Genomic DNA, 12,851 nt, shown 5'->3' with positions numbered 1-12,851 from the left:
TTTCTAATATTTTATAGCTATGTTTATGAATTTATAAGTTATTAACGCCGTTAATATAAACTCTGAAATACTTAATGCCTCCGTTAATGTAAACATTTATACATAAACATATGTACAAATTTCTATCTTTTTATCAGCGCTTAAGATATTTCAGCAATTACATTTATTTCTTAATAATTAATAAAGGTGTACTTATAATTTTATTGTTTTATTGCTATTATTATTACTGTACAATTGTATATACATATGTATATATATTTCCTATTTTGATTATTATAAAATAAATATAACTGTTTTAATATAATAAATAGTAGAAAAATAGAAATTTGCAATAAAAAAAAAGCAATTGACCCCGACGTGATTTGAACACGCAACCTTCTGATCTGGAGTCAGACGCGCTACCGTTGCGCCACGGAGTCGGTTGATGTACAGTTCCTTTAAAATAGTCATAAAGAAAAGATAACTCCATGTTCACAAAGATAAATGTAATTATTATTATCTTCATGGAACAACAATTTAAATTATATATTTAATGCTCTGTATTCGATTGATTTTATACAAAGTAATACATTCATAGAATGTATACAATTGTAATAGCATTTAGTTACCCTGAAATAAAAATACATGCACATCACATACCTGGTTTGTCAGCATGATACAAGCAAGGACTCCTAGTGACCACCAATCTACTTCTTGTCCATAATATTGTCTCTTCAGTATTTCTGGTGCTGTAATTAATCAGAAATGTATAATTCATATCATCTCTCTCGCTTACAAGTGCAAGAATTACCACTACAGGAACAAATATTTGAATAATACTTTGATATTTACCCATATATTCAGGTGTTCCACAAAGTGTATTAGTTCTTTCAGCATGAGTTAACCATTTTGCTAAACCAAAATCAATAATCACAGCATGACCTTCTACATCTAAAAGAACATTTGTTGCCTTTATATCTCTATGTACTACCCCAACATTGTGCAAAAAATCTGTAACGAAATGTAAGGAATGTTACAAATTGTCTTATGCAGAAGTTCAGGATTAAATGCACGCACCAATAGCTAAAGCAATTTCTGCTACATATATTCTAACTACATTTTCAGGCAGGGCACCACACTCCTCGACTAGTGAAAATAGTTCTCCTCCACCAACATAATCGGTTACTAAAATTTGAGAATCGTATTAGATAATATTTCGTTATAGATGGTAAGAGTAAAATAAAACTAAGCATACATATGTATAACGTCTTTCTTCCTTGCCATTTATGAGTACAATTTAATATAAATGGATGGTGACCAACAAGCCTTTGTATAGCAACCTAAAACAAGATATTAATTTAAGTTATGTTAATAATTTCATATATAAATGCTCAATATTATATTACATACTTCCTGTTTTGCCTGCATTACTCCATTTTCCGTAACAACTTTGGCTTTGCTAATAGCTTTCAAAGCATAAACTTTCCCAGTGTCTTGTTTTAGAATTTTATATACTTTCCCATATGCTCCTTTAGCTATTACACATATAAGCTTACAAGTACTTTGCAAAGGTATTGGTCTTATTTGAAATTCTGGAAGGAACATAGCTTGAGAACGCGATACTGGCCATTGTGTTTTCGAAGTATCTAAAGAGTGGTATACCGTGCCTTCGCTCCAACTAAAAATTACAAAATTATCACTTGAAGGTAGCAAATTATCACTTGCAGTTAGAGGTTTAAAAATAGTACCTTTTATTTGAAACACGAGACCATGATTTAGATTCTTTATTTGAGGATTGTGTTGTTCCGACACAACTTCCACCAATTAGATCACTGAGACTATACTGTATGAGAGAAATAATACAACATTTATCCACTATTGATCAACATATCATTAAATATATATTTCTAACATTAACAATATTACTCAAATCTGTAGAGGTTATAACTATTTTAAAACATATATACCTGACTGGTATACTTCTGATTATTGTAATATTTGTTTTTGTTGGTAGTATTACCCATTCGAGTTGCAAAATGTAACAATTCCTGTAATATTATGATATTTTAATATAACAATACATAGCATTTACTTTATTGACATTTTTTATTTAGACATCATTCTTTTCAATAATTTGATCAATAAACTTCATTATAATAATTTCTAAGCAATATATGGTAATATATGGATTTATTACAAATCAATTACTAAACATATGTATCAAATTTATATGTATACTTATAATGTATGACATGATCAATTAATTACTAAAAAAAGATATTCATTGAGTAACATAAAAGAAGTTTGCATAAATGCCTTTTCAAATGTTAAATTCTGTAATTTTAAATTAGTAGTTTCTATACACTATATTCAATAGACACGCTTTTAAATGGTCAGAAAATATAAAAGACTCAATACAAACGCCACAGTATTCCTTCGTTATTTGTTGTGAAATAAAAGAAAAAAATATTCATATGTTTATTTATGTCTTGAAAAGAAAAGCGAAATCAAACATCGTATTCCATGCGATGTGCGATTTGAATTATTAGAAATTAAAATGACGGATGTATTGTCACGTGATTGAATGTGATACAGGCATACAGTGATGACACCTAAGTATCGGTTTATCTTTTGGTAAATGTTCTCCAATGTAAAACTAACGTTTCAACGCAGTTAAACTATTCAAACTGTTATCAATAGTTACGTTAAAAGAAAAAGTGAAGTTATCAAATCACAATCTACTACAATAAAATTCGAACTGTAAGTCCGACTGATTTACGCTCTGGAAGGTTTTCGTTGTGAGACGGGACCAATCGATTTTTCCTTCTCTCTCTCTAAAGGGATATAAATTTCAAGCGAACTTAAAAGTACCTGTCACATTTCTTCTTCCTTTTAACTTCTAACCGCTAATCACTCGGTAGTCACAGTTTCGTCAATTTAATACTAATTTATAATAATATAACTAAAAAATTGAACCGGCACTTTTAAATTCTCCCGTGACTTCTTACAATACCAACTGACAATCAGCGAATTACTAAGTACGCACAATATCGAAGATCGCGGGAAAGGCACAAAAGTGACATCTTCTGGGAGATTAAGTAACTATTTCGAATTCATAATTTGAACAATAACAAATTGAACTTTTGTATTTCATTAGAAATTTGAAATCTGATTTATTGATACGACTGATGTAGCAGTTTTAAAAATCGAAAAATACAAGATCAGCTATGTTTTATAAGAAATATTAGTGTAAAAAATCTATTTACATTTATAAGATACATTGCAATGTAACGTTATTGAACGAGTAAAAACGCTTAAATTAAATAACACACAGATTCCTTTCGCAGTTTTTTATATTAATCAGGTTTTTCATAATAAATAACATATACTTTTCATATAAATGTAGATTTGTGTATTGGTTGGACTAATGCATGTAATTTTTGTTTTAATTGAGGCTCTATACAAAGAATCTTAGATAACTACATACATGCATAGTGGTCGCACACATAATAATTTATATTCTACGATTTCATCTTTATTTTTTAACATTCGTATTAGCAGACTAGTTATAAAAACATGATAACATACTATATTATCTCTTATAAAACGATTCGACTTTTGCACTGTAATTATAATATATTAAAAATACAAGGATACAAAAGAAAGCCGTACATGTCACAGGAACTTTCCCTTTTGTTTCACTTATTGTACATTTAAAGCCAATTCAAAAAACGTGAAATACAGTATTGATTCCCTTATTTTTAAAAAACGCACTCAGAGAAATGCATAGAAATATTAATTACTGGTCAAAGTAAAAGATATATAAAATAGAAAATTCAATTCTTCTATTAATATTAAAGTATCCACTCTGAATTATTTTTTGTATACATTCGAACAAGTAACAAAACACGTTTTACAAATAGTTCAAAATACAGAAATTTCACATATTCTCGCTCATTCGTGTATGTTACGTGTACAAAAAATGCGGTACTTATCGAAAGTATCAAAAACAACGTTTATTGCATGATTGTTTCAATTATTAAATGCAATATTCTAAATGCATAAATTCGAAGTTATTCTGTACTTGTCTTACAATAATACATTGACATACAATAGCATACAAAATTTTGTAAAAAGTACTGTTGTGTATTTAAACTAGTGTAACTTCATTATGCTTTGGCATTTTTGTTATATTTTACAATATAGAAATACTTAATGAATTAAAATATTATGACTCTCATCCATTAAATTATTTCCTTTGTTCTAATTAAACAAGTATTTTTTGTTCAACTAAACTTCTCCCTATGAAACTTGTCTTATGTATAAATATATACATGGCGGTAAGAATTGTTCATATGGATTCCATGATAATAATTACTGTTTGGCACACGAAATATTGTAAATTTTGATATACAATAAACATTATTTAGTATGATTTTCAAGCAGGCACATGTAAATTATGTTCTCTTCAAGCATAGTTATACATGATAAATAGCATTACTAGCTGTCATGTGGCATTACAAGGAAAACACTTCCATACAATTATTCTTTTTAACAACAATAACAAACCATAACAGGATTTTTATACATATATCAATCTATTGTTCTAGTACTCTAATTCTACTGCAATGAAAAATGAATATTACACCTGCAAATTAAACGTTTCAACTAATCACCTAGTGCGATTGAATTAAATTTATTCTGTTCTATTCTCAATTAGGATATTGAACACTTATTACTGTCACAATGATAAAATACTCAAATTTCAATTCTTTCGATTTTCAATAATTAAAATAATCTTACTATTGGCTACAAACTAATCTGATATTTGGCAGAGATGTAGCTCAAATAAATTGACTTTGTTAATGTATTAAGTGAAATAAATACTTCTCTCATATTGTGTAAACATTTCATTTGGTATTTAAGTACTGGTCACACCTTTGCGAGCTACTAATAAATTTAATACTGGATGTTTTCTGATATAAGATACTGCTTTTTTATGAGTGACCATGGTAAAATCATACCCATTACATTGTAATATTTTGTCATGCATCCGAAGACCACTTTTTGCTGCTGGAGATCCTTCGTGTACTTCGGTTACATATATACCCTAAAATAATGCAATAGCCAATTATATCAAATTGTTTGTTAGAATAACTGACAAATGATAATACCGGATACTCTAATAACTTTTCTTACGTTGTCTGTGTAACCTTGGGGACTTTTTCTAAAATCTTGATCTATTCCACCACCAATCTTGAAACCACATTTCATTACTTTCTCCCCATTTTCATTGACTTCCGTTTCCTTGTGTAATGTGATTGGTATCTAAAAGAAGTACGTAACACTTCAAACATTAAATTAATGGTGCTATTTGTCATTTACTATACTGAAATCATTTGATAATAAACTATTTGAACTATGAAGCTCTAGCATAATATAATTTGTTTTTAAATTACTTGTTATTCAAAGACGTAGGTGAAGATAGTGTAAGATACGAAATTTTACGGGCGTCTACCAAAAGAAACGTGATAATTTACGAATTAGTACTTATCAAGTATGTGAAAATTATACTTGAATAACATGGTACGTACACTTAAGCACTTCATAGCCGTGCCAGCTTGGTGCTGAAATGCCATTTTCGCACACATAATGACGAATCTTGGATTTCTGACGGGCTTAAATTGACAATTGCTTCCAGTGACTCAATGTAATCACCAGTTATTCACTCACTGTACGTACTGAACTGATGACGACAGAATTTAAGTAAATTCGAAGATGCAAAAGACAACGTGTTATAATATACTTAAAACAGATTTCTGTTTTTGAATGAACAATGAACTGATTAACTGATTAACAGTGATCAAGCTCGGCGTTGTTAAGATCAGTTAAGACAATTTCGTTCTCACGTTGACAGCCATATGTACTGACTAATCTAGATAGGAAAATGTTGTTCATAGACCGTTCTGTGAAAAATCTAGTAATATTTCAGAGACAATATTGCCGCGAAAATTTGAATCTTGCGATTTATCATCGGGTCACAAACTAAAGACGCATAAGATTTTTATAGAGACAAAAAACTGCAACATGCGTGAAATAAGTTGTCTTCAATAAATATAGTTGTAACATACGCTTATTTTCACCCGTGTGGAGCTGACTTACCACATTAATCAATATTAATGAAATATAGCTAAAAAAATTACTCTTTAATTGCCTATAATTACTCACGAATTAGTTTTAATTGCTCACTTATGATATGTTTAGTAACTTTTATGAGAGGCTGGGGACTTTTAGGAATACGAAACTTCTAAAATAATGCATAAAACGTGCTGTATGACCTACCAAAGAATTGCACTTTTTATCTAATCAATTGCTCCAGCTTCTCGTGGAAGTCCCTAGTCACCATAAAGAAGTTTTTTGGAAATTAAACATAGTCAACAAATTAATTATCTAGGTTAGCGATCTAAACTTTTCATAACCATTGACACTATTTTCATTCCGATGTTCATATGTATTCCGACAAAAATTCGATACATACATACATGTTGTCAATGTCGTCATCATCGAAATCGAACGTGACCAGTAGTGGCGCAGGCTTGAATCAGCTTGAATCACTACAGATTTATTCTCCTGGAGATATGTTGTATTTATTGCTTTTTAATCGCTTATCATAAAATTTATACTTGAAACATTTTCTTTTTGACGTAGTTGAGTGCTGATTTTAATCATTAATGCTGCACTCGTTCACACATAATTCAGTGTCGTTCTAATTTTTCGAATAAAACTAAATTGACAGATTTTCTGTTTCATAGCTCTCACAGTGATAGATATGACGGTTACGGTGTTCGTTAGACAGGCGTTTTTATTTCCAAAGGAATTTGTATATTTTGGTAGAAATATATCGCGTTTGTATCATTGTCATCGAAAGCAATATCATTTAAACAGTTGTCTGTTAAGAAAAAGTTTGTCAACCTCTCTTGCAACCAATACTTACATTATACAGAGGACATGTCACAGTGTTGATAAAAGTAAAGTAGAAAATATTTTCGGTAATCTGACAAAACAACAAGCAAAGGAATTGGCTTCTAAACTTACCATAGAGGAACGCGATCTCATCTCACAGGCTATAGAGGAATGCAAATCAGATGAAGACAAAGCTAAATACCAAAGTAATTACTTTGATCATAACTCTAAGTATATATATACAATCAATAAAACTTTTCTTATTAAATTCTGAAACTTAAGTTATTATTGATAATTGTAAATTTCTACAAAAACATAATATAAAATGACTTTTGCAATTATTATTTTAACTTTCTTAATTAAATATCTATGAGTTTTGCTGATACATTTTTAAATTTAATGATATTCTAATTAAGGTCAGCTAGCAGTTTTGCGGTGGTGCAATGAACTTGGAAGACCCACAAAAATATCATCGTTAGGTGATGTGGATGCTACTGGCAAATATTGTCGAGTACCTGATGATTGGCTCTTACGAAAGTATGGTAGGAACATCAAAACATTAGCTAATTTTAATCATTATTAATTTACAGAATTTATAATATTAAGGTAAAACTAATAACTGTTTCACATTGTCAGTATGTTACTTTAATAAATTTAATATAGATCAATTGATTATTTAATGGCATCTTAGAATAATATAACATACTAATAATTAAACTAAATTGAAACTATTATTTATCATATTGTGAATCAATATGATTTCCATTACACTTTAACAGTATAAAATTTTTCCTTTCATTGCAATCTACATGGACGTCATGCTGTAAGTCTAATGCATGTTAAGTCAAACATTCTCTCAAATTTATGTGTCTTAATTTCTTCACTTGCTTCTTCTACTTTGACTGAACTTTCTGGATATTTGAAAAAGACATCCACAGAGTCACACTTAGGTAATATACTACATTGATGTGCATTTTTGTTAATCTAATAACTACAAGATTGCTCTATACTAGATTAAAAGCTGTTAAAGTCATGTAAAGTATTTATACATTATTATTATTACTGTTGTTATTCCTAGGTAAGAGAACATATAATTTTTTAATTTTATAAAAAACATGTATTATACATGTTTCTTTGTAAAAAATATACTTTAACCCTAGAATTCTTACAAATTTATTATGGAAAAATTGTTTCTGTGAAGAAAGTTGTATAACTCTTGAATATATTATACTTTGTAAGTATTTGCATTAAATTATTTTTTATTTATATGTATTCATAAAATATAATTATACAAAACTCTCGCGTTTAGGATAAAAGAATGTTTCACTTAGATTTATTTGATTTGTTATTTTTTTATTTGTGTGATCACCAGCATCACATTTTCTTGTACATAGTATTCTTCGCATATACCAATGAAGACTTTAGATTATTAATTTATTGAGAATTTCTTACAGAATGAAAATAATCAAAATGTAAAGATATTCTCTCTCTTCTTTTTAAGAGTCCTAGGGTTAAAAACCAATATTTCTTAAGTAATTACAATAATGACTTAATTCCTATAATTGTAGCAAGTAATATGAATATATTTATAACATTATATTAAATTATTTGATTCAATAATGAACACAGCACAGCATGATTTATAACTAGAAGAACACATAAACGAGAATTTAGCTTCTTCAAAATTTATTTTTTTCACTTTTACTACACCAATAATTGCAATAAAGATGTTTTCACGAAAATAATTTTTACTATTTGAGTTGATTTATCTATCAAACTTTAGAAGCTTGCATGGTTGTGAGAATGCCTTTACTACATTCATATTACAGAATAAGTTGCTAAGAGTATTGCACAATACTTCTTCTTGTACGCTTAGTAGATGTTACATCATCTACAATAATGATCGTAAATGTAAATATTTGTTAGATAAAAAGAATGTACTTTTATTTGAATAAAGTTTTATTTCCTAAACTCGTGTGTATTTGATTAATTAGTTAATAGTCCTAAGGAATTTCATAAACGTTTTATTAAATGAAGTTTCTCAATTGACTTTAGTAAATATTTTATTACATAAAACAATCGGAGATTATTGGTACCTAAAAATGCTTTTCAATTCAACATAATACTTATACAAAGAAATAAATGCATGAATGATAACAGCTTTATGTTTCGTAAGTAACATGAAGACTATATTTTTTACAATTAAGTAATTTGTTGTTAGATTTTCCCATTAGCTACACTTTGTAATATCTTTTTTATTGAAAAACATAAATTTATATGTTGCTCTTTCGCGTTACAGTTGAAAATGTTCCAGGACCAACCACAAAAAATCTAATATTAGGTACGATGTTTGATATTCATTACATTCGAAATTTTAAGTTATACTTAAATTAGAAAGTAGTAAAATAGTTAATCGGACAATTTCTGAATTTGAAATACAATATATATTGAGTCAATGCTATGATAATAATGTTAGGTAATATATTCTTGCAGTTGCAATTGCGAATGCAATTCCATTCATTGGGTTTGGTTTTCTTGACAACTTCATCATGATTATTGCTGTACGTATTATAATCTTATACAATTTATATTTAAATATGTAAGTCACTAATTTCAGGGAGATCAAATTGAAACAATATTAAACAAAAAATTTCCAATATCGACCATGGCAGCTGCAGCGTTAGGAAACACAGTGTCTGACATAATAGGAATTGGATCTGTACATTACGTAGAACTTTTTGCACAAAAAGTTGGATTTGAAGCACCAAAACTTACTACCATAGAATTAAATCTGCCTAGAACAAAACTAGCTGCAAATTTGGTATGATATTTTAGTTATTTATATTTTCTTTAAAAACATTATAATATTATTACTGTATTATTACTATACTTACTTACTTATTACTACATTAAATTACTTTAGTTACAAAAAGAGAATAATATATAAAATACTCTAGGGACGAGTTATAGGAGTTACAATTGGCTGTCTTATTGGGATGTCACCTATACCTATTTTTAATTATTTTCATCATAGTGATTGAAGGTATCTATACCAAACGTTTAAACATTTTAATCTTATTAGAAGGGTACTACTGTCTATCTTTGGATTGAATTAAGGTGTAATAATATAAAAACGAACCATCCACTTATATAGTCTGTATAATACAAATGAAGCTTTTGTAATTTTTTTGCAATTTTAATTTATGACAATCATAGCGTTTCTGTAATATAATATAGTATAATGTCTATACTGTTACATGTACTTAATGTATGAATATGTATAAAGAAATGTATTATCAAAACTGTACTAATAGCATTAGACAAAGATGTACCATTAGCATCTTCTATTCTTCGGTATAATTCCCCTTCTACTAATTAAACCTGAAACCTTCCAAGGTTGTAAAAGTTTTAAAAAAATAATGCATCTGTATCTATCCTATGTATTTATTGAAAAAATTACTTTGTTAGTATAGAAGTCCTTTATAAGTTTACGAATTAGTACAAAAAATATATACTTCTTTTTCAATCTTTCTAACACAGAAAGTTCTTATCACAATTTTAGAAATAATCGTTAGTGATTATAGTCAAGAGTTATTGTTGTGACATAGTTTGCATAATATCTCCAATTATGCAAAAGAAGATTTAAATCTATACCCAGGATTTGCCTCCAATTTGCATCCATTTTATCTGCATCCTGTATCAATGTTGTGGTATCGAGTACAAAATTAGTAGATGTTATAAACGTGTTCGTGTGTTCAATATCATCTCTTATCGTGTGTAATGTTTCTTTTGGTTCCAAGCCTGAGTGTGTTGGTAACCAGATCATGTCAGAGTTTTGCCACCATTTCCAATGCTCATTTGCTACTTCATTTGAGTCAATGCTTTCACCGTTTTGTTGAGAATCGTTGGAATGAGATAAAGTAGACATAAAGTCTGTTCTTAAAACATTTTGTGGTGCATCTTCAATTATTGTGGTTGGAATATCAATAATTGGATTTAAGTTTACTCTTGTCACGTCTGTCGTGTTTGTCGTTTGTCGTGGGCTCAGTACTGTTCCTGGCAAATAACTTGCAACAAGAGCAGATCCCAATAAAGTGACTATCCCTGCTGTATATGTTGCCAAACAAATTGATGATATGTTTATCACAGCTTGAGCAATTGTTAGCAATTGCATCGAATTCATTAGACAAGTTAGTTCTGTATATGAAAACCAGCCTCTTTTCTGTGCTTCTTTATAGGCTATAGTCTTCTCTAGTTTTTGTAATCTTTCCCAGAAGTCTTGATTGTTAACGAAAACTGTCCAGTCCTGAATATGTTGGAAGTCTAATTAATACTAGCCAATAAAAGACATCAGTACTTTATTATAGAGTAGTTTACTTACGATAGCTTGGAGAAAATCCTTTTCCAGTTGATTCATTTGTGATATACTCAAGTGACCAGACAGTGCCCATTCAGTATTAAAAACTTCATCTTCCTCTCCTTCATCATTCAAAAATTTACTAGCCACCATCTATAGTAAGAATAAGAATAGACTTCTAGATACATGATAACATAGTAAAACTTTATATAATAAATGCAATTGCTTAATACCAAAGAAACAAGGAATAATTCGGACGGTGCCACTCGTTGCAAATATTCTGGGTTACAATCTTTCAGTCTTTCTAAGTACAATAAAGCCAATACAAGACAACATGGTGAAACACATGCGTTTCTAGAAATCCTACTAGCTTCCTCTATATCCAATCGTTCAAGTGTTTGACCATTTTTTACTTCGGTAAAAAGTTCTGCTGCCAATTCTAAAAATACACATCAATTATATAATCTTTAATGCTAGAAATAATTTAATTAATTATGTAATATTACTAAAATGCTAAAACGTTTATATTAAAACAATGCAAATTATTCGAGGTTATGATAATCTCATTAGTTTTTCTAACAAATTATCATTTTATATTTACTGCGGATATGGAATTATGTACTTAAAACAGCACATTTCCTTCTTATCACTGCATCAAGGATATAGTACAAAATACGCAAATAAAAAAAACTTAAAAACTTGTTGATTGTGTACTAACCAGTAACAGGAAAACTGAGGCGGTCACTCACTGGCAATTTCGCATAGTATAACGATTTTGATATACGACTCAAGAATTCGTCGTGCTTCTCCCTGCTCTGCAACCACACATGTGAATCAAGAAAAAAGAAAACGTTGAATTACGTATTTTTGATAAACACAAAATAAACAGCTGCCTTACCATAAGCTTTGTTGCAGTTTTTCTTCTCTTCGAAGTGTTCATCATCTCAGAATTTTGTAACGAACAGTTGTTCTGCAGAATTTTGAATATGTTCGTAAAAGGTTGAGAGTGCCAAATAATTTAAAAATTTAGAAAAAATTATGAAATAATACGGTATTTAGATTTTAGAACAACGTGATGACCTACGTTCACTGCACATAATGAACGTAGCCCAGCGTCATGTGTCATTCATACAACCACAGAAAACAAAACTTTACAAATGATATATGCATCCGTATTGAATTATGTATGTACAATAAACTATATGTTCATAAAAATGTAGCTATTTCTTAAAGCAGATAAGCAATTGAAATTAGACACAAATTGTAAGAAATACAAAAATATAAACTGAATCTATATGTACTAGCAGAGAGGATCCATTTCTAGTGATATATAAGTTGCCGCTCGAAGGAACTATAGTATGTAACTAGATGACGCTAAACAAATTTTCAAATTTGATTTGCCAGAAGCTAAACTTGGTTTCATAAGATTTGATTTATTTCGTATTTTCTATTTGTTCTAATACAAAGTTCATTACAAACTCATTATTGTAATTAAAATATTGCAGTTGATATATCTCGTTTAATATGTTATATGCGTTTTTTGAAAGAAACT

At 29.0% G+C, this 12,851-nt stretch overlaps 4 protein-coding genes across 11 annotated transcripts in view; 1 reads left to right on the top strand and 3 right to left on the bottom strand.

The window, feature by feature from the left end:
- Positions 1-3,160, bottom strand: part of S6KL (ribosomal protein S6 kinase like) — a 71,472-nt gene extending 68,312 nt beyond the window's left edge. Inside the window, exons 1-9 of one of the 6 annotated variants that reach the window (XM_033469997.2) lie at positions 2,851-3,160; positions 1,947-2,027; positions 1,728-1,822; positions 1,390-1,657; positions 1,235-1,319; positions 1,057-1,164; positions 832-990; positions 640-728; positions 190-435 (exon numbers count right to left, since the gene is read on the bottom strand). In XM_033469997.2, coding sequence (XP_033325888.1) covers positions 274-435; positions 640-728; positions 832-990; positions 1,057-1,164; positions 1,235-1,319; positions 1,390-1,657; positions 1,728-1,822; positions 1,947-2,003 — 1,023 coding nt within the window. In that variant the 5' untranslated portion in view covers positions 2,004-2,027; positions 2,851-3,160 and the 3' untranslated portion in view covers positions 190-273. Of the gene's footprint in view, positions 1-189; positions 436-639; positions 729-831; positions 991-1,056; positions 1,165-1,234; positions 1,320-1,389; positions 1,658-1,727; positions 1,823-1,946; positions 2,028-2,401; positions 2,592-2,640; positions 2,767-2,850 lie in introns of those variants that run through there. The other 5 variants (XM_033469962.2, XM_033469989.2, XM_033469971.2 and 2 more) reach the window with 5 other exon arrangements.
- Positions 3,161-3,314: 154 nt separating this feature from the next.
- LOC117220237 (tax1-binding protein 3 homolog) lies at positions 3,315-5,923 on the bottom strand. The gene is made up of 3 exons (XM_033470017.2): positions 5,574-5,923; positions 5,179-5,307; positions 3,315-5,089 (listed from the first exon to the last, which is right to left on the bottom strand). Exons 1-3 carry the CDS (start codon positions 5,628-5,630, stop codon positions 4,901-4,903), a joined length of 375 nt encoding a protein of 124 aa, XP_033325908.1. The 5' UTR covers positions 5,631-5,923; the 3' UTR covers positions 3,315-4,900.
- Positions 5,924-6,424: 501 nt separating this feature from the next.
- LOC117220773 (uncharacterized) lies at positions 6,425-10,279 on the top strand. 3 transcript variants are annotated; one of them, XM_076524855.1, is made up of 8 exons: positions 6,425-7,148; positions 7,359-7,479; positions 7,722-7,745; positions 7,846-7,892; positions 9,242-9,283; positions 9,436-9,503; positions 9,560-9,763; positions 9,900-10,279. In XM_076524855.1, exons 1-8 carry the CDS (start codon positions 6,809-6,811, stop codon positions 9,981-9,983), a joined length of 930 nt encoding a protein of 309 aa, XP_076380970.1. In that variant the 5' UTR covers positions 6,425-6,808; the 3' UTR covers positions 9,984-10,279. The 3 variants fall into 3 exon arrangements, with proteins under 3 accessions (XP_076380970.1, XP_033326955.1, XP_033326946.1); XM_033471064.2 differs by lacking the exons at positions 7,722-7,745; positions 7,846-7,892 and having other exon boundaries at positions 6,448-7,148; positions 7,359-7,484; positions 9,257-9,283; XM_033471055.2 differs by lacking the exons at positions 7,722-7,745; positions 7,846-7,892 and having other exon boundaries at positions 6,475-7,148; positions 7,359-7,484.
- A 91-nt stretch (positions 10,280-10,370) lies between these two features.
- On the bottom strand, positions 10,371-12,417 carry LOC117220765 (protein CNPPD1). Its single transcript, XM_076524831.1, has 5 exons — positions 12,198-12,417; positions 12,018-12,114; positions 11,533-11,738; positions 11,324-11,452; positions 10,371-11,248 (listed from the first exon to the last, which is right to left on the bottom strand). Exons 1-5 carry the CDS (start codon positions 12,240-12,242, stop codon positions 10,514-10,516), a joined length of 1,212 nt encoding a protein of 403 aa, XP_076380946.1. The 5' UTR covers positions 12,243-12,417; the 3' UTR covers positions 10,371-10,513.
- Positions 12,418-12,851: the final 434 nt, after the last annotated feature.

Source organism: Megalopta genalis, chromosome 1 (genome assembly GCF_051020955.1).
Source record: "Megalopta genalis isolate 19385.01 chromosome 1, iyMegGena1_principal, whole genome shotgun sequence".
In the NCBI taxonomy this organism is placed as follows: domain Eukaryota; kingdom Metazoa; phylum Arthropoda; class Insecta; order Hymenoptera; family Halictidae; genus Megalopta; species Megalopta genalis.
This window is presented reverse-complemented; position numbering and strand designations above follow the sequence as displayed.

Coding starts and splice junctions, on each gene's coding strand:
- LOC117220773 (XM_076524855.1), top strand. CDS start 6,809: ATGACGGTTACGGTGTTCGTTAGACAGGCGTTTTTATTTCCAAAGGAA. Junction 7,893..9,241: donor ATCCACAGAGTCACACTTAG/GTAATATACTAC, acceptor TTCGCGTTACAG/TTGAAAATGTTCCAGGACCA. Junction 9,764..9,899: donor CAAAACTAGCTGCAAATTTG/GTATGATATTTT, acceptor AAAATACTCTAG/GGACGAGTTATAGGAGTTAC.
- LOC117220765 (XM_076524831.1), bottom strand. CDS start 12,242: ATGATGAACACTTCGAAGAGAAGAAAAACTGCAACAAAGCTTATG. Junction 12,115..12,197: donor AAACTGCAACAAAGCTTATG/GTAAGGCAGCTG, acceptor GTGTGGTTGCAG/AGCAGGGAGAAGCACGACGA. Junction 11,739..12,017: donor CCTCAGTTTTCCTGTTACTG/GTTAGTACACAA, acceptor GTGTATTTTTAG/AATTGGCAGCAGAACTTTTT.
- LOC117220237 (XM_033470017.2), bottom strand. CDS start 5,630: ATGTGTGCGAAAATGGCATTTCAGCACCAAGCTGGCACGGCTATGAAG. Junction 5,308..5,573: donor CGGCTATGAAGTGCTTAAGT/GTACGTACCATG, acceptor TACTTCTTTTAG/ATACCAATCACATTACACAA. Junction 5,090..5,178: donor CCCAAGGTTACACAGACAAC/GTAAGAAAAGTT, acceptor GCATTATTTTAG/GGTATATATGTAACCGAAGT.